At 40.9% G+C, this 24,892-nt stretch overlaps 1 protein-coding gene across 2 annotated transcripts in view; it reads left to right on the top strand.

The window, feature by feature from the left end:
* The window catches only part of dok6 (docking protein 6), a 90,767-nt gene extending 67,095 nt beyond the window's left edge, over positions 1-23,672 (top strand). Inside the window, exons 4-9 of one of the 2 annotated variants that reach the window (XM_047350306.1) lie at positions 4,080-4,199; positions 7,063-7,252; positions 7,599-7,737; positions 9,149-9,254; positions 17,030-17,062; positions 19,457-23,672. In XM_047350306.1, coding sequence (XP_047206262.1) covers positions 4,080-4,199; positions 7,063-7,252; positions 7,599-7,737; positions 9,149-9,254; positions 17,030-17,062; positions 19,457-19,611 — 743 coding nt within the window. In that variant the 3' untranslated portion in view covers positions 19,612-23,672. The remainder of the gene's footprint in view (positions 1-4,079; positions 4,200-7,062; positions 7,253-7,598; positions 7,738-9,148; positions 9,255-17,029; positions 17,063-19,456) is intronic. The other variant, XM_047350307.1, reaches the window with a different exon arrangement.
* Positions 23,673-24,892: the final 1,220 nt, after the last annotated feature.

Here is a 24,892-nt window from a genome sequence, read left to right as displayed (position 1 = left end):
GTGGCAGTCCATAGCTTCAATGTCTTCATCTTGCAGGAACTGCTGACACACTCCAGCCACATGAGGTCTAGCATCGTCCTGCATTAGGAGGAACCCAGGGCCAACCGCACCAGCATATGGTCTCACAAGGAGTCTGAGGATCTCATCTCAGTACCTAATGGCAGTCAGGCTACCTCTGGCGAGCACATGGAAGGCCGTGCGGCCCTCCAAAAAAATGCCACTCCACACCATTACTGACCCACTGCCAAACCGGTCATGCTGAAGGATGTTGCAGGCAGCAGATGGCTCTCCACGGTGTCTCCAGACTCTGTCACGTCTGTCACATGTGCTCAGTGTGAACCTGATTTCATCTGTGAAGAGCACAGGGCGCCAGTGCCGAATTTACCAATCCTGGTGTTCTCTGGCAAATGCCAAGCGTCCTGCACGGTGACAAGCTATGAGCACAACCCCCATTTGTGGACATCGGGCCCTCATACCATCCTCATGGAGTCGGTTTCTAACCGTTTGTGCAGACACATGCACATTTGTGGCCTGCCGGAGGTCATTTTGCAGGGCTCTGGCAGTGCTCCTCCTGTTCCTCCTTGCAGAAAGGCGGAGGTAGCGGTCCTGCTGCTGGGTTGTTGTCCTCCTACGGCCTCCTCCACATCTCCTGTTGTACTGGCCTGTCTCCTGGTAGCGCCTCCAGGCTCCGGACACTACGCTGACAGACACAGCAAACCTTCTTGCCACAGCTCGCGTTGATGTGCCATCCTAGATGAGCTGCACTACCTGAGACACTTGTGTGGGTTGTAGAGTCCGTCTCATGTTACCACGAGTGTGAAAACACCACCAACATTCAAAAGTGACCAAAACATCAGCCAGAAAGCATAGGTACTGAGAAGTGGTCTGTGGTCCCCACCTGCAGAACCACTCCTTTATTGAGTGTGTCTTGCTAATCGCCAAAGATTTCCCCCTGTTGTCTATTTCATTTGCACAACAGCATGTGAAATTGTCAATCATTGTTGCTTCCTAAGTGGACAGTTTGATTTCACAGAAGTTTGATTTACTTGGAGTTATATTGTGTTGTTTAAGTGTTCCCTTTATTTATTTATTTTTGAGCAGTGTATATACATGATGTTGGGACATTGTGTAACATGTAAATAAAAACAGCTTACAATGATTTGCAAATCCTGTTCCACCTATATGCAATTGAAAACACCACAAAGGCAAGATACTTAATGTTCATGAATGGGTGTAAAAGGAGCATTCCTGAAAGGCTCAGTCATTCACAATCAAAGTTGGGTCTAGGTTCACCATTTTCTGAACAAATGCGTGAGCAATTAGTCCAACAATTTAAGAACTTTTCTCAACGTACAATTCCAGGAATTTAGACATTTCATCATCTAAAGTCCATACTATAATCGAAACATTCATAGAATCCAGAGAAATCTCTGAATGTAGGCTGAAAAACCAACATTAAATGACTGTGACCTTTGATCCCTCAGGAGGCATTACATGGGGTTACCACATGGGCTCAGGAACACTTCAGAAAAACATTGTCAGGTAACATAGTTCTTTGTTACATGCCTTTCGCTTTGCACTTAATAGTTGTATCAACAACACCCAGAAATGCCACCATTTTCCCTGGGCCTGAGCTCATCTGAGATGGACTGACAGAAAGTGGAAAAGTGTACTGTAGTCTGATGAGTTCACATTTCAAATTGTTTTTGGAAATCATGGATGTTGTGTCCTCTGGGCCAAAGAGTAAAAGGAGTATCTGGATTGTTATCACCAAACAGAAACCCAGCATCTGTGATGGTATGGGGGTGTGTTGGCGTCAATGGCATTTGTAACTTGATCATCTGTGAAAACACCGTTAATGCAAAAAAAAAAATGATAATGGAGACCCCGGACTGTGGTGCTTGTCGTGGCGGCAATCCCCAAACTCGGTGGTGGACACCAGCAGTGAGGGACGCTGTCAAGCTGAAGAAGAAGTCCTATCGGCTGTGGTTGGCTTGTGGGACTCCGGAGGCGGCTGACGAGTACTGTGAGGCCAAGCGTGCCACGGCCCGGGCTGTGGCAGAGGCAAAAACCCGGGCCTGGGAAGAGTTTGGTTGGCCTCGAAGCGATTCTGGCAAACCATCCGGCGCCTCAGGAGAGGGAAGCAGTGCTTTGCCAACACTGTTTACATTGGGGGTGGGAGGCTGCTGACCTCGACTGGGGACATTATCGGGCATTGGAAGGAGTACTTCGAGGATCTCCTCAATCCTGCCATCACGCATTCCCTGGTGGAAATAGAGGCTAGGGACTCGGGGTTAGACTCTTTCATCACACAGGCTGAAGTTACCAAGGTGGTTAAAAAGCTCTGCGGTGGCAGGGCTTCGGGGGTGGATGAGATCCGCCCTGAGTACCTCAAGTCTCTGGATGTTGTAGGGCTGTCATGGTTGACACGCCTCTTCAACAATGCGTTGCGGTCGGGGACAGTGCCTCTGGACTGGCAGACTGGGTTGGTGGTCCCCTTCAGAAGAAGGGTGACCGGAAAGTGTGTTCCAACTACAGGGGGATCACACTCCTCAGCTTCTCTGGTAAGTCCTACGCCAGGGTATTGGAGAGGAGAGTCCGGCCGATAGTCAAACCTCGGCTTCAGGAGGAGCAGTGTGGTTTTCGTCCCGGCCGTGGAACACTGGACCAGCTCTATACCCTCTACAGGGTACTTGGGGGTTCGTGTGTTTTGTGGACCTGGAGAAAGCATTTGACTGTGTCCCTTGTAGTGCCCTGTGGAGGGTGCTCCAGGAGTATGGAATCCGGGGCCCTTTATTAGGGGCCATCCGGTCTCTGTACAAGCGGAGCAGGAGTTTGGTCCCCATTGCCGGCACTAAGTTGGACCTGTTCCCGGTGCATGTTGGACTTCGGCAGGGCTGCCCTTTGTCACCGGTCCTGTTCATAACTTTTATGGACAGGATTTCTAGGCGGATGACGTGGTCCTGCTGGCCCCCTCTAGCCAAGAGCCTACAACATGTGCTGGGGCGGTTCGCAGCCAAGTGTGAAGCAGCTGGGATGAAGATCAGCTCCTCCAAGTCCAAGGCCATGGTTCTCGACCGGAAAAGGGTGGCTTGTCCTCTTCAGGTAGGAGGGGAGTCCCTGCCTCAAGTGTAGGAGTTCAAGTATTTCGGGGTCTTGTTCACGAGTGAGGGAAGAAGGGAGCGGGAGATCGACAGACGGATCGTTGCGGCTGCCGCAGTAATGGGGGCGCTGTGCCGATCCGTTGTGGTGAAGAGAGAGCTGAGCCGAAAAGCGAAGCTCTCGATTTACAGGGCGGTCTACGTTCCTACCCTCACCTATGGCCATGAACTTTGGGTCATAACCGAAAGAACGAGATCCCGGATACAAGCGGCTGAAATGAGCTTCCTCCATAGGGTTGCCGGGCACTTCATTAGAGATAGGGTGAGGGGTTTGGCGATCCTGGAGGAGCTCTGAGTAGACCCGCTGCTCCTCCACATAGAGAGGAGCCAGTTGATGTGGCTCGGGCATCTATACCGGATGCCTCCTGGACACCTTCCTTGGGAGGTGTTCCAGGCACGTCCCACCGGGTGGAGGCCTAGGACACAGCCCAGGACACGCTGGAGGGACTATGTCTCTCGGCTGTCCTGGGAACGCCTTGGGCTCCCCCGGAGGAGCTGGAGGAGTCTGGGGAGAGGGACGTCTGGGCGTCTCTGCTGAGTCTGCTGCCCCCGCGACCTGGTCCCGGATAAAGTGGAAGACGACGGGTACGAGTACAAAGTTTATCAGTTTGAATACTAAATATCTTGTCTTTGTAGTGTAATCAATTATATATAGGTTGAACAGGATTTGCAAATGATTGTATTCTGTTTTTATTGACGTTTCACACAACGTCCCAACTTCATTAGAATTAGGGTATATATCTATCTATATATCTAACTTTTCAGTGGATTTTCCCTGTAACGTAAAAAAAACCCTTATTAAAATTAACGCTTCTAATTGTCTTAATGTGTAATCAGACAGGTTTAATCTTACTGCATTTTTTTTCCATATATGCAGTCTAATATGTGACTGTACTGACTCTTCACCACTGTGTGCAGAGCTGGATGCTGAGGAGTGGTGCAAACTGCTTTGTGTGGAGTGCCTGGGTACCCGTCTCAACGACATCAGCCTGGGAGAGCCAGACCTGTTAGCAGCAGGAGTGCAGAGGGAGCAGAACGGTGAGTGCCCAATTAGTCCCTGCTAACACACACAGCTATTTGGGGTCAATCCCTCTCAATCAGCCCTCCTCCAAGCACTTATCTGTTACGTATGGGGCCTGTTTGCGTTAAAGCAGTCAAGACTTCAAAGGGTCAGGGGAGTGGAACAGACTATGTCCAATTAGGCTCTGCTAATAAGGGGCATTTTTGTCAATATTTGATTTCAAGTCCCCTGGTAGAGTGTTTTGTTGTATGAGCTCACCATCCTTCAGCTTTGGTCTTCTGAGGTTTGTTTTGATGTGTGCTGTTAAAGGAAACCTGTGTGTGTGAAAGTACAGGTCATGGGCTCTGGCAGGGGCTCTGTTCCTGGCCTAATGAGAAGTGCTGTGCATTACTGGCTTCCCTCGTAATGAAGCTTGTCATAGAGATGGATGAGATTATGGCTCCTAAAGCCATGCAAAATAAATGTGCCTCCAAATATTTCACTCACAGGAAATGGGAATAAAAAAGAAGAGGAGCTGCTATCACAGAGCAGCTTATTCACTGTGTATAATTTGTAAAGTTGTGGGGGAAATTGAAAAGGCAACAGTCCAAATGGAGCAGTTTAGAGTTTTAAAAGAGCAAGTAATTGAAAAAGAAAAAAACCTTGCTTTCATTTTGATGTATTTCATTTCCCTGCAGCTATGAAGTGAAATTGTGCTCCTCAACTAGACCTGGCCGCTTTTATGAAAGATATCAGAGCGCAGGGTTTTGACACAATCAGTCTTTGGTTTGTTCAAACAAAGCTTTCAGCAGTACACGATAGAGGCACACTAAACAGCTCCTCGCCACCTTGAGTGAGTGATGATGGAAAAATTGCAGCCTGCAGTTTGAACCTTTGATGCTTACCAACCAGCAGGGGGCGCTAATTGGATCAAAGTTTATTTGCAGAAAAAAATTGTAGAATTAGACAAATAAAACTGGACAATTAAATTTCAGTATTTTCTAGGTCTAAATAAGTATGGAAAAAGACAAGAATGGTAAAAAATTGTTATGTCCGGACTTTGCGCCCCCGTCACTATTCAAATGTGTCCTTCCTTGCTTACTTCCTTTCTTACCTCCTTACTTACCTACTTAATTCCTTATGTCCTGCCACGTACCTAACTCTCTTCTGTCCTTGTCATTCATTTCATTGTTCCTTGTTTTTGTCTTTTCTTCCTTCTTCACTCATGTCCTGTCCTCTCTTCATTCTTTTCCTTGTGCCCTTACTTGTTTCCCTCATTGTGGCTTTGCTCCATTTCATCTTTCTTTTCTTTTTCTCTTTCTTGTTTCATTCTCTTGTCATATGCTTGCTTCTGTCAAACCTTCCTTGTGTACTTTCTTTCTTTGTTTATTTCTTTCTTTCAAACACTTAAATGACTGGCTGAAACCCATCATCAGTAACCATTATGAACCCCAACAGATTGAAATCAGGGCTTCATGGTGGCCACTCCAAAACACAAACTTTGTTGACTTTAAGCCACTTTGTAACTAATTTTGTGGTATGCTTAGGTTTCTTGACCATTTGAAAGACCCATTTGTGTCCAAGCTTTGACTTCCTGGTTCATGTCTGAAGATGATGCTTCAATAACTCCACTTAATGTCCTTTACTCATTAAGCCATCTGTCATTTAAAGTTCACCAGTCTATCCAGAAGCAAACACCCACACAACATGATGTTGCCACCTTCAGGCTTCACTGTTGAAATAATATTCTCAGGCTTGCAAGCTTCCTCCTTTTTCTTCCAAATGTTAAGATGGTCATTATGGGCAAAATTTTAGTTTCAGTTATAAAGCCATAAAAAGACCACATGGGATGTTTCCAAAAATAAAGGTCTTTGTGCCTGAGTGCATTTGCAAATTTTAATCTGGCTTTTTATGTTTGGAGGAATGGCCTCCTCCTTGCTGAGTGACCTTTCAGACCATGTTGGTACAGGACTCATTTCACAATGGAGAATGACACCTTCAGTTAGCATATCCACAAGGTTTTTGCTTTTGTTCTGGGGTTAAAGTACATTCCTACCAAAACACATTCATCTCTGGGACACAGAGCTGGACGTTGCCATGGTGTTTATATTTGATTTTTAAATGTGTGAACAGATTCACGTGGCACCTTTAGGCATCTGGAAATTGCACCAATTATTGTATGTCAGCTTCTGAATTTGAAGAATGTAATAAAACAATTTTTCTCTGCTGTTCCTCTCCCTCATTTTCTGGTACTTATCAAATAGCTGGTAATCCTGGCTGACCCAAAGAAAGAAAAGTTTAGTTTGATTTAATGTCAGACAATGAGAAAAAATGGTTGTGTTTTTAATATAGTGTATTTGGACATCCTGTTTTACCTGTATAATTAACCTGCGCCTGTTGGGTTAAAGTGGGTTAAAGATAAAGGAAATAGTTTTTTTATAATTTGCAATGGTCTTAAATTGAAATTGTAATGATTAAAAAAACAAATCAGTTGCTTGTTTTTCATGCAGGCCTATGTTTTTTGTAGATAACAAAAGTTGTTTTAATTTAATGAATGGAATTATGAGTAAGAATTGTATTACTTAATGAAAACAAAACCTTAGCATATTTACTGTTTTTGCCTCAAATAGATTATTTTATTAACAACAAACATTATCTGTTTTAAATAAAACCCTGTTTAGAAGCAGATGTACAGTTTTACTTAAAAGCACCAGAGATGCACTGATCACAGATTTGCTAAAAACTCTAAATCTCTATTTGTCCTAAAGTGGTTTCTCTGATTGAGCCTTGATTATGGCATTTAAAATAACAATATCTTTTTTGTTTTTTTCTGATTAAGTGTATAGAAAAGTGAGAATCTTCTGGCTATGTGCTCATGAAGTGTACTTCAAATTTTTTCAGAACGTTTCAACGTGTACCTTATGCCCACACCGAACCTGGACATCTATGGAGAGTGCACCATGCAGATCACCCACGAAAACATCTATCTGTGGGACATTCACAACGCTCGCCTCAAACTCATCATGTGGCCCCTCAGCTCCCTGCGCAGATACGGCCGGGACTCCACCTGGTTCACGTTTGAGTCCGGAAGGTGTGTGTGCTTGCGTGGGCTGTGTAACTGCGCTTGTGTAATTGAAATGCCAGCAGTGAGAGATAGATAAACAGCATAGTTATGGAAACACAGCGACAACTTCAACAAAAAAGCTTTGAAAAACGAAAACATCCTGGGATATCTGCTGCTGAGGCCTTCAGGCGATAATGATGTGACAGGCGCTTCTGTGAAACTGTCACAATGTGTCTGTTTTTGCCTTTGGGGGGGGGCTACCTGCATCCATGTCCCTCCCTGTAACCTAAACATTCTTCCATGCATATTTGTAAATGAGCAATGTAAGAGTAAGTGCGATCAAAGTGTCTCTGTGTGTGTCTTCCTGGCACAGGATGTGTGACACAGGAGAGGGTTTGTTTACTTTCCAAACCAGGGAGGGGGAGATGATCTACCAGCGGGTCCACTCGGCCACGCTGGCCATCGCCCAGCAGCATGAGAGGATGATAGAGGAGATGGAGAAGAGCTCCCAGGTATGGTTGTGTGTTTTGGGTTTGTTTATCTCTTATCAGCAACTGCACATGATATGAATGTGGTTATATTTCACTGCAAGACCATTTTAGTAACATTTATTTATTCTTTACATTGCATTCATTACATCAGTCTCAAAGAAGCACTGAGAAGTTGCATCTGCATACAGAATGTAGATTTTAGTTTCAAATGTCTTGATTCTCTGGTTGAATTGTGTTTTATAGACACACACTGTTAATAAATCTTGATTTTGGTCTGAATCTTGTATTGGACCAGGAGCTCTTAGACACCCTGGAATCTTGGCCTTCTCACCCTCCTTCCCTCACAACAGTCATTCCTTCCTTCCTTCCTTTCTTTTTCACTGTCATCTGTATTCTTTGTTTACATAGCCATGCCTTGTGTCTGATGTACATTGACCATATGGCTATGCTCCTGGACCCCGCAATTTAGGGAACATTTCCAAAAGCAGCTACTGTCGGCTATAAGAACTGTGCCTGTGTTGCACTTTTTTCATATCAGTATATTATACAGTGCCTTGCAATAGCATTCGTACCCATTTTCCACATTTTGTCATATTGTAAACACAAACTTCAATGTTTTTTATTGGGATTTTATGCGACAGACCAACACAAAGTAGTGTATAATATATAGTTCATATTTGGGAGGTGGAAAGAAAAGGTGTTTTTAATATAAAGAAAAAATAAAATAAATAAAAAGTGTGATTTACATTTTTATTCAAAATCCAGTGCAACCACTTCTGCTCAGAAGTCACAACAGAAAATCAGCAAAGAGATCCATGGTAACTCTTGGTACTGCAGAGATCTTCAGCTCTGTCGACAGGAAACCTATTAGTTATGCACTCTACAAATCTGAGCATGAGCAATGAAGAATGGGCAAAAAGAATCAGTCTCTGGATGTGCAAATCTGGCAGAGACATGCCCCAAAATACTTACAGCTGTAATAGTATTGACTTGGGTGCTGAATACAAATGCACCCCAAGCTTTTCTGATTATGTTTGTAAAAACATTTAAAACCACTTCACAGTTGTGCACTTCATTATGTTGGTCTGTCACATAAAATCCCAATAAAACACACTGAAGTTGGTTATTATAATATGACTAAATGTGCAGGCGTTCAAGGGATATGAATGTTTTTGCAAGGCACTGTAGATCAAGATTTGAAGTTGGAAATATGAAATCAAATCCACATCATGCTAGAGAAACAATCCCAATGAATCCCATATGAATCCCATGTCTTATCCATCAAACAGCTTCTCAGCCTGTAGATATGCCAGTCAGCCTTCAGTATTATGCTACTATTCATACCTTTTCATGCGTTTATAAATGCAGATCAGTTGTTCCCCAAAGTGACAGAAAAGTGAGATGCACTGTTGTCTGACTCTGTCTGTTTCAGTTTCATTCCAGAGAGACGTTAACCAAGTCCATCTCCCTGCCACGCAGCGCCTACTGGCAGCACATCACGCGCCAAGCCAGTGTGGGGGATCTCTACAGTTACCAGGGTACAGGCAAGAATTTACTAATTATCAAACCACCGTGTGGCTCTTAGACTTTACCTGATATTACGCTGAGGACAGGTGGAGCTGGTGTTGACAGATCGAGATCATAACAAACATGGCTAATGAGGAGTTTTACAATAACTGACCTTCAGCTGTACTGGTGGTGGTACATGTGCAGAGAGTGCGCTGTGCATCGCAACATATGAGAATGTAATCAAAATTTGTGTATTTTGACAATTCTTCTTAAAAAGTGAAACTTTTAAATAGATTGATTGCAGACAGAGTGATATAGTTTAGGGATTTATTTCTGTTCATTCTTTGTTTCGAGCAAATGGAAACTTCAAATTTCAGTTTCCCAGAAAGTAACAGTATTACATGACACAAATAAGGCAGATTTATGTGCAGCAATGTCAACCTCTTGAAATGTGTATCCATGTAGAGTGCAGTATATGTAGTCAATACTTAGTGAGGGTTTCTTTTTGCTCCAGCTACAGTCCACGCCTTGTGAGTCTCCCCCAAAACTGGGATTGATCTTTACTTCATAATCTGCTTAATTTATCCCTCTTGCCTGAGCACCATTTTCATCCACACTTTTTCCTTTTACTCAACTTTCCATCAATGTGCTTGGAACAGTACTTTGTGAATAGTCATCATCTTTAGTAGTGAGCTTTTGTTGCTTACCCTTCCTGCTAAGGTTGTCAGTAAATGTCTGCTTGGACAGCTGTCAAGTCTGCAGTCTTCCCCATGATTATGCAGGCCAGCAGCTTCCAATGTTGATGTCAATCAACAAGTTTTGGGTCTTGAGAACCTCTTCAGAAATCAAACAAAAAAAAACAATATGTTGACTTTTGGTGATGTTTGTGTTCATCATTATGCCCCTATTTAATATACTTACTACTAATGAACTAATTGACAGTCTCTTACACTGTTATTTTGTGGGTCTTAAGATGAAATGTTTGGTAATCACAGGTGTAGGCAATAACATGGTTATAACATTACATTTCTTATTAAACATCCTTTATTTGGCGTGTGTAATATCTTATTTTTTTTGAGAAACTGAATTTGTGCAGGCAAATGCTTTTTTTTTTTATTACAGTGGAAAATGTCAATATGATAACTGTTTATTTAAATAAAATTCAACACACTTTTAATGTTTAGACACAAGAAACGGCTGGCTAGGAAATAGAGGAAAGTGGAGATCGTTCCCCTTTTTAGTTCGGTATTTAATAGTATTATAATAGTATGTATATTTATCATGGTACTCACATCAGTTCTGGGTATATGTAGTCGCATAAAGATTTAGCTTGAAATTAAGTTCAAACACAACCCTTTTATTATTTAGTTTTATTGGCATAACAGGAAAAGTGTTTTGGGTTAATTAAACTTCTGAATAGCACTGTTTAGTTCAAACTGGTTGGGCATTTTTGAAATGTTTTTTTTATATTTGAAATGAATTTACTAGGAAACAATTAGGTTCTTGCCATACACAGAGCTTACTCACTAGCAGGTAATGTGTTTTTCTATTCTAGTTTCTGTGCAGGTTTTTTTTTTTTGTTTAAAAGAAATAAAATCCAGCGTTAGTGGTTTGTGAGTTAGCAGAAGGATCAAATCACCCTGTGAAGTAACCATGTTTGTACATCTACCATACAGAGTTATCTTGTGGGTCTACACAATCTAAGGCATTTACATAACTTTACTTTAAAAAGTTCTTAAAACATCTACGCAGTAATAAAGCATGATGAAGGTAGATTAATAATTTGGGGTGCTTTGTAGGAGCAGGCATAAGGCACCATCAATAAAAAGAAACCCCCTGTTTATCTGTGTCTTATGCAGGGTATTATGGTTGTCCAAGACTCTAAACTGAGTAAAAATTCTACAAAAGCTGAAAATTATCCTTCTTTCGTTGCAACTCATGTGAGACCCTGCGTTTTGAACAAGTGACAGTGAATGCTGCACAATGAGCTGAATAAATCTGTTCACACAAAGCTTCCTAATATTAAAGCCACACTAGATCAGTTTTCTTTAAGGAATGAAAGCAAAGACACAAACAGAAACACCAACTATTTAAAAGACACAATGAAGTATTTTACAAATTTAAAAAACATGTTCATGCTTGTGTGTCTACAAATCAAGTAGAAAATGACCACAAATAATGCAGCAGGTATCCTATAACATCCGTAGACAGCACCATGTGTCCTTTCTGTGCTCGTTATCTGCCATATACTTAAGGAAGACCAACTGTGAGAGTGTGCACACGTTAGATGAAACCAGAGGCAGAAAGGTGATTAGTGAGCTGATGCGATTATCCTCTGTCCATGGTATTAGTTGATTAGAAGACTTATCTGAGGATTATGGGCCTTTTGGTTTTCACTGATAGAGTAAAAAAAAAAAAAGAAAGCCAGGCAAAGATGAAAGTCTCTCTTACGTCATAATTTTCTTTTTAAAAGTGAAGACTGTTTTTTTTTCCCTCTCATTATCATTTAATTGTGTCCCGATAAGCTTAAAAGCAAGCTGTGAGAGCTCTATTCCAAACATCAACATGTTTGTACGTCACACACAATAAACGGTAAAACATTCACCTCAGGGTTAATTCTTCACTGGTCCACTCTCTGCAAAGTCCGATGCTAAACTCTTTCTCTGCTAAACTCTGGCAAGCACATGAGCTTCTCGGTGATCCATCACCTTGGCACTTCGGTCCTCCCACACTTTCCCTGCGTATCTGCCCGGTTCAAAGCAACCCTTTCCTGGTCTCCTGCTCATATGCATGCATCGCTGCCGTTACGTCCCTTCGTTTCCCATGAATAAATTGAACGCATCAGTGTGTTTGAGGTCCTGTCAAACAAGGAGCTCTAGAAGGTGATTCTTTGGGGGGGGTGATGAGAGTTTAAGTCAAGCTGTGACCTGAAATGTTTGGACTGTATAAGGCATGCAATGCACATACTTCTTTTATCTTGGAATCCAGTCAAACAATGACTGCATTGACCAGTCTTCAGCTTTTGGGAGAAAATTTACATTGTGTTTACATGTGTTGTGAATTGGTGCTATATAAATAAAACTGAATTGAATTGAGATGCCATTCAGTTAAAGCACTTCTATGTTGATCTTAAAAAGTCAGATAATTGTTTTAAGAACATACCTACTTGCCTAAATTTGCCAATATCTAGAGCAATTACAAAAGGTTTTACACTGAAACTGTGACAAGAAATCTTAGCAAGGACCAAAGCTCTCTAGCTGCCATGCATGGTTGGGAGGGAAGGTTGAAAAGAAATCTCCAAACCTTCAAATCTTGTGTTTTGGCACGATAAAAATCCAAACTATTTGCCCAAAGCAACACAGTAGACAAAAAAATCAACCTCCTTTCACAGCGATTACAGTCCCTGAACCTAAATGCTATAGAAAGCCAGCAGCATGAGCTAAAGAGAAGACAGCTTAGAAGGGGACAATCCAGAGGGATGGTCAAAGGCGCTATGCTCCAACCTTGTTGAATGTTATAGGAGAAGACTACGTGTTGTCGTACTGCACGTAAGCAACAGCTGGGGTATCAATCAGCGTGGTAAACAGGATTTCATTAAAAGAAATTTATCTGAAATTAAAGGTTGGACTTTGAAATGTTTTCAGAGTCATGTTGTGCTAATGTGATAAAAACTACATTTATTTTAAGCCTTATTACATATCTTTATCAGGGGTGCCAAAAACTGTGAAGGTTATTGTCACAATGTACCGTGTGTAAACATTAATATGCAGACATTTACTCACATCCCCGCAGCCTCACCAATGCTAACATTTAAACTGTACACTGTTGAAAAAGTCCCTTTGTTCATAACAACCCACAGGATGCAGCTCTGTATTTCCATGATGAGTTTCACATCTGGACAGCGTAGACCACAGGACTGTTTTTCTTCTTCACCTCAGGCCCTTTCTGATAAACTCCAGCAATGGAGTTTCTGTTGTTTTTCTCATATATTACACTTTTGCACAACATTCCAACAGTAAAAGAAACATTAAATGAACTATGCCAAGTGTTCATCATTTACTTTGAGTGAACTATTTTGTGTACAAATAAGAGTTGTTGCAGTGTCCCAGCCAACTCAATATTTTAATTACTTTAAATTGATTTCATTCAGAACTTTAAGGCATCTTTCTAAGTAAATATGGGTGTTTTCCCCAATGATACAGAATATAGAGTGCCATATTAAAACATTCATACCCAGTGAACCTTTCCACATTACAAGCACAAATCTGATGTGTGTTAGAGCCACCTTTTGCTAAATCTAAGAGGCTAGTTAGAAATGTACTCTTCATTTCAATGTAGCTCAGTCAGATTGGATGGATGGTGTGTGTGAGCATATACATTTTAGATTTTGCAATACATTCTCAATTGAATTTAGGATTGGACTTTGACTGGGCCATTTATAGCACATGCATATGTTTAGATCTAAACCATATCATTTCAGCTCTGCCTGTATGTTTCCTCTCAGCATGATGCTGCCACTACCATTTTCACTGTGGGTACAGTTAATTGTTTTTTTTTATATTTGTGGGCATAAGAATACCCTGAACCGTGTATCATTACCTACTTTTTCAGAACCGTTTGCTATTTTGTGTTGGTCTGTCACATGAAATCACTAAACTCTGATTAAAAAGCACTTGACATCTTTAAATACACATACACATAGACAAAAAGGTGCACGTTTGGTGCTTCGTTACTCTCTATGCCACTATTGGTGTAGTATGATTTGTTTCTCAATGGCAGACCCAAACTAGGTTTTCTGGACCACTTTGGCTGGCTGTGTTTCCTCCCTGGGTATTTCACCACACACATGATGACTATCCAATCAGCACAGTCAATTTGCTGAGTCATGCTCGAGTTGCTTTCAAATACCCTGTGGGTCTGAGGGAATAATTAAGGAACACGGCTCCTTTTCGCCCTGTTGAGGTTGATTCACCTGTTTGTTTGCTTGCTTGAGTTATCAGGGAACCAGGCGCTAAGGAAGCAGAACTGATTCATTTTAATGTGTTTTTACATCAGATTTTTATGTAGCCAGAAATGTCCTAGAAATACCTCCCAGAACTTTTGTTTACTACGATTACAAAGCAGAAGAGAGCGTATTAAAAAGATGTCAGATAAATGTTTTATTCCCCCCAGAAACTTGCAGTGTGTTCTCCATGAATACAATATATCTACATTTTGCTGTTTACCACCCCTTCTTTCCTAATGGGATTCACTCTTTTGCATTTCAGTGAAAAACTGCTGTTTTCTCCAGGTTTGCTGATGCAAAGGAATAAGTGCACTTTAAAGTTTTGGGGCTGGAGAAGCAAGTTGCCTTACCTGTCAGAAACCGTTAAATTACCAGCACTTATACTCGAGGAGAAAAGGAACCATAATCCATACATTCTTTTTTTCCCTTTTTGTTTATCCATATACAAGTTGTCCCTTCATTTTCCTGCTCCCTCTGTGCTTTATTACACTCCAAAGTTTGCTGCTGGAGAATTAGCAATTCTAATGAAATGGAGCGTTGTACTCAGTTTGATCCGGCTGGGGGTGATACTAAAGGGATTTTATCGAGAGGTGGGAAGAATCAAAAGAAAGGATGATGAAAGAACAGGGTGATGACACTTCCTTACCTTCAACCAGGCAGCGTGAAAAACGTGTAGAGGCAGATGCAAAATGTGAACTCCTGACAGAAAATCTGAAACAGGTAAATCTGAGTTCAGCTGTCTCGGTTTCTTTCTGGGTGATTTTACTTCCTGACATCCTGTTCATGTTGCCTAAATCCAGTATTTGACAAAAGGACCCAGAGTTAGGGTGCATATGTTTTCTGACTTTAACTACATTCACCGACATTATTTTATTTTTTTCTCATTACAACCAAAAACTTCATTGCATTTTATTGGGATTTTATGTGACAGACCAAACAAAGTAGTAAATAAATGTGAAATAAAGGAATATCATCCACTCTTTGCAAACCTGTGTACAAATCATGTCTGTGTTCAGACCCCTTTACTCTGACACCCTTAAATAAAATCCATGGAGTTTTAGGCAGGGTTAGGTAATAGAACAAACCCTAAAAAACTCTGAGATCAAAGTTCAGTCCATCATTTGAAAATATAAATAGTGTGTTACTGCTGCAAGTCTTCCAAAACATGACTGCCCACCTAAAATAACAGGCTGGGCAACTAGAGCATTACTCAGAGAAGCAGTCAAAACGACTTTGATGTCTGGAGGAGCTGCAGAAATCCATCATTCAGGTTTGATAATCCGTTGACAGGACAACTATTTGCTGTACACTCCATAATTCAATTCAATTCAAAGATACTTTATTGATCCCCGAGGGGATAAGTCAGGCCTTCATGGTAGAGTAACAAGAAGAAACTCATGGTTGGAAGAAAGCCAAACGAAATCCTGCAGCTTGTCACAAGCAATGTAGTGGACACTGCAAAAACTGGGACTTTTTGGCCTACAAAAAACATTTGATGAGGTGAAAAACATCTCACCATCCTCATTGTGAAACACAATGGCAGCAGCATCATGCTGTGGGGATACTTTTTACCAGCAGGGAAAGGTGAAGCTAGTAAGAGCTTATAGGAACATGGATGGAGCTAAAAACAAGGCAACACCAAAAGAAAGCCTCCTGTTCCAGGCTGCAAAAGACTTAAGATTGATACAGAAACAAAGCAATGAGAGGCCAGTTTATAGTTTAGCTTAAGTCATGTTAGAGACACAGCAACGTGAAAAAAGGTGCTCTGGTCTGTTGAGACCCAAGTTTAACCTTCCTGGCCAATATGTAAAATGCTAAATGTGTACACAACCCTTAATATGTTATCCCCACGGTCACAAATGGTGGTGGCAGCATAATGATGTCAGGATGGTTTTCTTCAACAGGAAACTTGTCCAGGTGGATGAAAAGATGGATAGATCTAAATACAAAGCAATCCTGGTCTTACGTTTCACAATTAGAAGCTACTCTGTGTTGGTCTGTTACATAAAATCCCAATAAAATAAGGAACTGTAGCTGCTGTCTTACATAATCTAGAGCTTGTGGTACATGCAGTCTCTCCCTGCTGTTGTTAGACTGCCATCTGGGCAGCTACAGTTGGAGGAAGGAAGGTGCGGACAGGTGTGTGTCAACATGCATGCATGAATAGCTGCTTGTGTATCCAGATCTGCTGTTTCTCCCTCTTATTCTGTGTGTGTGTGTGTGTGTGTTCTTTCTGCCTGTCCTTTCTGCTCTGGCCCAGCAGCTGCCACCTCAGGCAAGATAGGATGACATGACCTTCCCCGTTAATGAAAAGGCACTGACAAATCACTGTCTGCTTCTCATAGTGTGAGCACAGGAGGAGGGATGCTGACGCCAACATCATCTCTCTCCTCTTCCTTCTCTGGTTCTCTGTGGTTTTGTTGTTATTTTCTTGCAAGTGTGTCTACATGTTTGTCTCTTGTCCAAAAGCATGGCTCTCGTCAGGGGTCTGTCCCTAGACAGCAGTTTTTATGACTGAGAGGATGATGGGCTCTGCTTCATCCTCTCCTTCCTCTCTGGGCTCCCTGCCTCGCATGTTTTTTTTTTTTTGCTTTAATTGGCCTTGGTTGAGTAGAGGGACTGTCTTGGCAAAGATGTGAAAAGGATATGCCTGGTTGCCCACCAGTCGTTTCTGCAATCTATTAAATACAACTTGCAGGGAAGAGAGTAGCGTTCTTCTACCTTGCCCCATTCCTGGTTTTCATTTCTGTATCATGCACTGATCTACATTTCTAACTTGGTATTTCTCCTTTATTTCAGGGAGTGGTGGAGAGGAAAGACTAACAGACAGAGGTGTGTATGCATGACTCACCTGCCACTGAGCATTTCATTTCTTCTCATCCTCACACCCACACCTACCCCTCTGTGCCTCCTCCCACTAACCGTTCCCTCAACTCGCACAGGAAAATGCTTTTTCTGTGTTTTTCATTCTCACTTTCTCTTTGTCCTTCGTTGCATATCACCCCTTTCCCCATATGCTTCTTTTTTATTTTTAACTAGACTGCTCTCCCTGTAGCTCTGACACGCACTCACCCTGTCACTTGACGCTGATTGCCAGCCGGACTGGGTAATGTTGTATATTCAAAGTCCTGGTTGGAGGCGTCATGGAGGCAATCTTGGCAAACACACGTACCAACCACAAACTTTCTTGTGTTTTATTGGGATTCTGTGTAATAGGCCAACAAAAATAGTGCTAGTTTGAAGTGGAAAGAAAATGATCTTTTGTTTCTTTAAGTTAGACAAAAAATCTGGAAAATCTGGCTTGCATTTATATTTAGCCCCTTGTACTGCGTTGCCTCTAAATACATTTCACTGCAGCCAACTACCTTAAAAACCACTTGGTCGATACCTGTCTATAATTTAATCTCAGTATAAATCCAACTTTTCTGTGAAGGGTCCAGAGGTTTGTTAGAGAACATTGAAGAACAAATGGTTTCATTATCCCAAGCTTTGAACATCTCTTTGAGCTCTGTTCAAGCCAGAGTTCAGTGAGATGTCTTGGTGGGGTTCATCTGAACCTGACCCAAGACATGGTCAAAAACCCAATCTACCAGGACAGGCAAGGAGAGCATTCTCCTGAGAAGCAGCCAGGACGGTAATTCTGGAGGAGCTGCAGGAACCCATAGCTCAGGTGCAAGAATTTGTTGACAGGACGACTACTAGTGGTGCACTCCAAATCTAGCCTCTGTAGCTAAGAAAAAGCCTCTGTTGAAAGAAAGCCATAAGAATGTCACAAGTCATAAGAGGGAGATTGCAAACATGTGAAAGAAGGTGCTCCGGTCAGATGAGATCAAATTGGAAGTTTCTAGCTTATATTAGGGCTGTTTGATTATGGGAACAGAAAATTATGATCAAGATTATTTAAAACGATTATTCATTGAGTTTGGCAAACAAATATATCTATAGAAGATAGATAGAAAGCCAAAATAGTCATATTCAAAGCTATGACACAGAATACATGTGGTATAAGGTGCTCTGGTCAGATGAGACCAAACTTAATGGTGAAACATGGTGGTGGTAGCATCATGCTGTGGTGATGCTTGTCTTAATTGTGAACAAGAGAGCTGGTCAGGGTTGATGGAAGAATGGATTGATTGACTTGGAATGGCCCAGTCAAAGTCTAGTTCTAAAACCAATCAGGAATCTGTGGCAAGACTAAGTTGATTCCTCTTAAAATCTTACTAAGCAGGAAGAAACATGAGAACTGGCCAAAGATTCAAATTTTCAGGTCTGGAAAGCTGGTAGAGACATATCCCGAAAGACTTGCAGCTGTAATTGCAGAGAAAGGTGGTTTTACAAAACAATACATAGTTTTCAGATTCTTATTTGTTGAAAAGAATAGAGCATTTTTCTTTTGCTTCACTCCTTAGTGTTGGTCTATCTCATAAAACAATAAAACACACTGAGGTCTGTGCTTCTAGGGGTGTGAATACTTGCGAGGCAGTGTGTATTTAGATTTGCACAGGTTCAGATCAGCTTCAGTTATCAGCTCTCTTTGGATCAGCAACAGTTCTGGAGATGTTCCTCTGGTTAATTTTGCCATCACAGCTCTGCAGGAAAACAATAATATTTTAATATGTGAATGAAATTTCAATTAACCCCTGTGGGCGTATCCATTTAAAGAGTCTGCAATATTTTGATGTGCAGTCACTTCTCTTGGCTGGGTTTGTTAGCTACACACCAGGTCAAAGTTGATTATTATAGTGTTGTGTTTTCTTGTTGTTGTTTTTTCACCTCCTGAAATATTGATCAGTGGCCACTTCCTCCTTGTTTTGGTGCACGATCAGCAGCCTGCCAGTCGCTTTATCTTCAACCCACCTCTGTGTGCACATTTTCTAACAGCCCACTAATGTATTATTAATGCTCTCACGGTTAGACAAGAGCAGCCCTCCGCCCTCGAGTATCCATTACTCCCTCTCAGTGCATTTAACCAATATGAACTGCGAGCAAATTGGTCCAATTAATTTGAATTAAGCAGCGGAGGGAGACGGCAAGACAAGGAGATGTCAGCAGACAGGCTAAGGACAATGACGCAGGGAAATGAAGCTGTTTAACTGACAAGCAAATCAAACGTAGAATAAAGCATCCCACTTATTTTAGTTTCTATTTATTCTAATTTGTATCTTGCAAAGGAACAGGGACACTTTTTTCAGTGTGATCAGCTGAGCTTTTTGTCTTCCCCAACAGGGCGGTCGATGACTTTTATCCCCCGAGCACAGACGTTCCCCAGTTTTCTGTCTGATGAACCCGAGCAGGAGGAGAGAATCCACCTCCACCAAGAAGAAGCTCCGTCGCCCTCTAGTGGCTGCGAATCCAGTTGCAGCCTCAGACCGCTTCAATGACAGAAAGCGGCTCTAGCAGCTGTGGACACTCAACCCTTCACTGTAGAGAGGATTCAGCAATCTGTATAGTGAAACGTGTAACATACCTGTAGAAGCTGTAGAAGGATCCTGGAGGATTGTGATTTGTGACTGCAGAGGTAGCTTCTAAAAGTGCACCAAAAATCCTCTAAGTGTAATTTAAAGTGTTTTTTGTTGCCATTGTTCTGTTTAGCTCTGCATGACCTGCTACTTCCTCAACTTTTTTTAAAGCAAAGTACTTGGAGAAAAGTTAAAGGCACTGTCATCTGAAGATTTGCTGTAAAACAGCTTTAAAAAGCTTTTGTTCTAAAGTTGATGAAATAACATTGGGCGTAATCCGGAGAGGTGCTGTCTCAGCAGCGGGTTCAAGAGAAACTCCACCAGATTTGACAACTAATCCTCCCCCACTAACCCCCCCCCCCCCCCCATCAGCTCTGTCACAGGAATGTGAAATCGATCAATGCGTTACACAAAAAAACTGTTTGATGTCAGTGGCAGCAATGAATCAGCTAAACTTTCCTAATCAGTTCCAACCAGCAACAAAAAAAAGAAAAGTCATTCAGAAATGGGTTGGGGCGGACCGTTGTGTCAGAGATGATAAAAAGCAGGCTCTGCTTTAAGCTGCTGGCATTACTTTTCACTTCAGCAAATTGACTTTAATAGTATCTGAGCTCTTCCGAAGCTCCGTCTGTCAGAAGTTACTGATAAAGCTGTTCATTAGCAAAAAGATGGAAAAAAGAGCCACCTGATGGGGTGATGGGTTATGCAAAGCAGAGATAAAATTCACATCTGGCCTCTATAATAAGCTATGTTTATTCAGGAGGAAAAACATGACAACATTAGACATTCGGGGAAAGTTGTTTTTGATGTTTTTTGTAGGTTTGGGAAACTTTTATAAGGTCTGACATGAGATGTCTGCGTTAAATTAAATTCCAGCGTTCCTAACCAGTAAAGTGTGGAGTTTCATTTTATTATTTCCAAGTTTCCAGGAGTTTTTTCATCATTCCATTTGCCAATAATAATCTAACAAATAAAAATTTTGTTTTGTTTTAAATTGATCTATATGCTTTAGGTTATACTGATTTGCTACATCACAACCTACAGTACAACAATACTTAAGTGTTGGACTTTCTACATTTTCTAACTTTACAACAAACTATTTATTGTGATAAACACAAAGTTGTGATTGACAGTGAAGTGGAAGAAAAAAAAAACATGGTTTTCAAAAAAAAAGTTTCCCTACAAAAAAATTTGCTTTTGTGGCCTACATTTAAAAACTGATGTGCAGCAGAAAACTAACACTGAACATCACCCTGAAGCCCCTAACCTGAAACTTTATGGTGGCAGCGTCATGCTTGGGTAATAAAACCCAACTAAGTATTTTCCCTCAAATGAACACAGTGCTAAAAAATCTGGAAATTTGATTCGGGAAAGGAATGGAATTTAGAAATAGAAACTCTGGAAATCTCTTTACTCACATGACTAACCGACTCCTTCACGTGTGATTATTCTTCTAGACAAATCCTAGTGATAATCCTAGTAATCGGTCCGACCATCCACAGTGTGTCATTTTCCTGCTCTTGTTGCTTACGTTTCCTGCCTTCTCTCGCCATTATTACTGCCAAAGAAACTCCTAATATATTGGTTTATAAAAAAATTTATAAGCTATCATTGATCCAAGAAAAAAGTGACAGAAAGACAGGACAGAGACAGAACAGCTCAATTAAGAATCCGTCTGTTCCTGCAGCTCCACTGACAGTGCCGCAGTATTAACAGTATTTGGTAGGCTTCTGGTGTCTCAGTGCTATGGCTCAGACCATTTATCCTAACTTGCACAAAATGTTTGTCAAACAGCGAATCAGTCAACCAGACGTATGTGCCCACTTTCTCTTTTCATTAATGACAAATGGTAGGTTAACAAGGCAGGGCTGCATTTTGCTAACAAGATACATTTCCTCTTCCGCGTTTATAGAAAGGTTTATGCTGTGGCTCTGAAAAGTGAGGTTAATGCAAAGTGCCTTAAATGGGAACTCTTTATAGGAACATCTGCCCTGTTACAGCATGCCCCTTTTTATTTTCTTGGTGAGTTTAAACAATGAAGCTGTAAAGTGAGCAGCAATGCTCATTGTAGCGAAGTCCCTTCCATTTGCTGACCGTAGGAACAGCACTTAAGCAGCAGCCCCTTTCTTGGCTGGAAAGTAGTTTAAAAGAAAGACACAATACGTCTGAGTTGTTCATCTGGTCCGTTCACTCCACAGAGACTAGTTTGATGTGGTATAATGGCTTCTGCTGTGGTCCCACGTGGTTTTTGCTTTGACTTGATGTGTATTTACTGGCCCAGGGCCCTATATAAATGTTGGCTGGAGGTGTGTCCCTATCCTGACTAGTTTTCTCTGTCTAGTTGGATAAAGTAAGCTGGTTTTAAAATCATGATTTATTTCAGGCTCTCTATTAATCAAAACTGTTTATTGAGGCATTATGAGCCCATAACAGGTAAAATGGACTTCTGGTAAGTAACAATCCTTCTTATAGTTGTAATGTATGTCTTAAAAAAAAAACAAGATGGCGTCAAACAGAATCCAATAACCTCAAAGCAGTTGTTGAAAGCAAAAGAGATGTTCTTGTGATTATTTTCATCTTTTGTAAACTAAGTTTTTTAACCAGCTGAACAAATGGGATCCATGTTGTTGATCTTCAGAGGCCCTTGTGTTAGCAAAAGTAAGCTAGCTGTTGCTGTTTCCAGTTCTCTTTGAAAAACTCAGCAGTCTCGTCAGTTCTGTGGTTAATAAACAGACATGGTGTTAATCTTAGTTTTAGCAAAAATGTGTTGCTAAAACATTACTAAACTGTTTTTAAAAGAGTGACAGGTTTTCTGTGTGTTAGTAGCAAGATGAGCTTCCAAGAAGGAATGTTTGCAGTGTATCTAAAATACAGTAATAGGAATACCGTCACTAAATCCTGTTTATCTTGCATGAATCAAATGCATCTTAAAAAACCAACTCCATGTGAGTCTAGTGCCTTCAAATGCTGACTGCAGATGGTGACATTCAACCAAAGCAGATTTGGGAATCTAAGTTTGCTTTTGTTACTTTAGGTTATACTCTACATAAAAAAAATAATAAAAACTTCCGAAAATGTTGACACACCGCCATGCTGTCTAAATAAAATGATATTTACTGCTTGCTGTCCACCATCAAGCTTCACATAATGACCTTACAGAAAAACTATGATTTACCACATCACAGTGTGAACACAAGGACTTAAAAACAAATTGTATACTATAAATTTCTGTGAGAATTATAGTCTTCTTTCAGGAATCTTGCCAGTAGTATGAAGCAACGAGTGGGGGAGAGGCAGCACTTTCCTATCCTAAACTCCAAACAGCAGGAGAAAACTCCAGTCTCTTCAAACGATTTCTCTGGCGTCTCGTGAAAAATGTGTTTTAAACTCCAGGAACTCGGCCCATGCCTACACAAACTAGAGATGGAACATTTTTCTCCTGCTTTGCAGAGTAAAGTGGGTAAAAACAAAATGGTTTCCATTGACAATCAAATGTAGGCTGCCAAGTAGCCTTTTTCAGGTATGAGTTCTTTTGTTCCTGATGTCATGTCATCGCTTTATGTCTGTAAATTCACTCCTATTCCCAATGAGCTGGAGAGTTTCAAGCACGTTTTGTCTTAAGAATACATTTTACAGTCGTCGATTTATTTATTTCTTTTTAGGGAGACATGTTGAGCCACAGTTATGACCTAGTTGTCTCGTTTTAGCTGCAGTGTGGTGAAATGTATGTAAAATAGTCCCTCTCTGTTTGGGGTCGCACTCACTGAATGGAGTGGATAAACACTCCAGCTGATTGTGCTCATCTGCCATTTTTGTTGTTTACCGTATTTACGTGTTTGTAGAGATGTTACGATGTTTTGTGTTCTCTAAGTTTATATGTTAATAGCACTTTGAATACACCGGTGTAGGACTGCAGTTTTCACATATGTACATATGCAATGTTTTTGATGAATATAAGGATAATAAATTGAATGTTCATATCATTCCAGCATTTCTTTTCCAAGGGGTTTGCAGTTATAATTGAATACATTTAACTCAGTTAGCCTAACCTTTTGAATACGTTTGGGGAAAGCACTAAAGTAACAACCAGTGGTGTTTTTTGATGTGGGCAGTTGACCTCTACCTCTTACAGCATGAGCCTAAATCATCTAAATGCTTGAAGGTGCCACCAGAACCAGGGAAACTTTGAAGACAAATAGTTATTAAAGAAAAAAAGGAAATAAAATGAGCATATCTTTGGGCACTTTGGAAGGTTCACTGTTTCTATAACGTTTCTCTCTCAAGCCGAGAAATGACCACACAATTGGCACCAAGAAGAATGTAGTAAAACCTGATGGAGAGAGTTGGACAATGAGTAAAACGAGCATGCTTTCATATTTTGGTGTAGATCCAGATATTGTTCTTGAAATCCTAAGTTCGAAACCCATCTTAACAAGTAATATCTTTTGTGTGTTCCTGTAGTTGCAGCTGGTAACAGGTAAAGATGTGAGGAAGGACTAGGATGTAGCCTGGCATGATGTCATCTAACAATTTAATCTTGAACCTTTTATTTGAAAGCTGTAACTTATGGTTAAAACCATAGTTTTCCCATTTAGAGCAATGGCCATCCAAGAGCAAAATGTTCATAACAATGACACGGGGATCAGCGACCTTCACTCCTGCTAAACAAAACTTTAGAGCCACAAAACCAACCAGAACCTTGGAAATGACATTTATATGTTATCAAGTTTTATAAATATACGCTAGAAAAATGTTCTATTATGTCATTAACAAGAAATAATTGTATTTCTATTTTTAGGTTTACAGACAGAATCATCACACTTTGAATAGATCACAGCCACTCGAGTCTTGTTTCATATATATGGAAAATTGAGAAAAATAGGTAGCCTACTTCAGAAATAACTCATAAGATACAAAGGATTGAACCAGAACTATCCTTTTATATCATTGGCATTCTAAGGATTGCTATGCATTCTTTATTTCTGTTTGGACCAACACATCTTTTTTTTTTTCACACTCATTTATCCAAACCTATAGAGATACGATAGACACAAATAATCAACTAAAAACGAGACACGGACCCTTCTGGAGCCTAATTCAAGTAGTTCCTGGAACAGTTTTCTTGTTTCTAAAGACGGTGGCTTATGGTTAACACTCCTCGATTCTTCTAGACGCTGCTATAAGGAATATGTTTTCTTTTCAC

Source organism: Girardinichthys multiradiatus, chromosome 21, assembly GCF_021462225.1.
Source record: "Girardinichthys multiradiatus isolate DD_20200921_A chromosome 21, DD_fGirMul_XY1, whole genome shotgun sequence".
NCBI lineage: Eukaryota > Metazoa > Chordata > Actinopteri > Cyprinodontiformes > Goodeidae > Girardinichthys > Girardinichthys multiradiatus.
The sequence above is the reverse complement of the archived record's forward strand: the minus strand, read 5'-3'. Positions and strand labels throughout refer to the sequence as shown.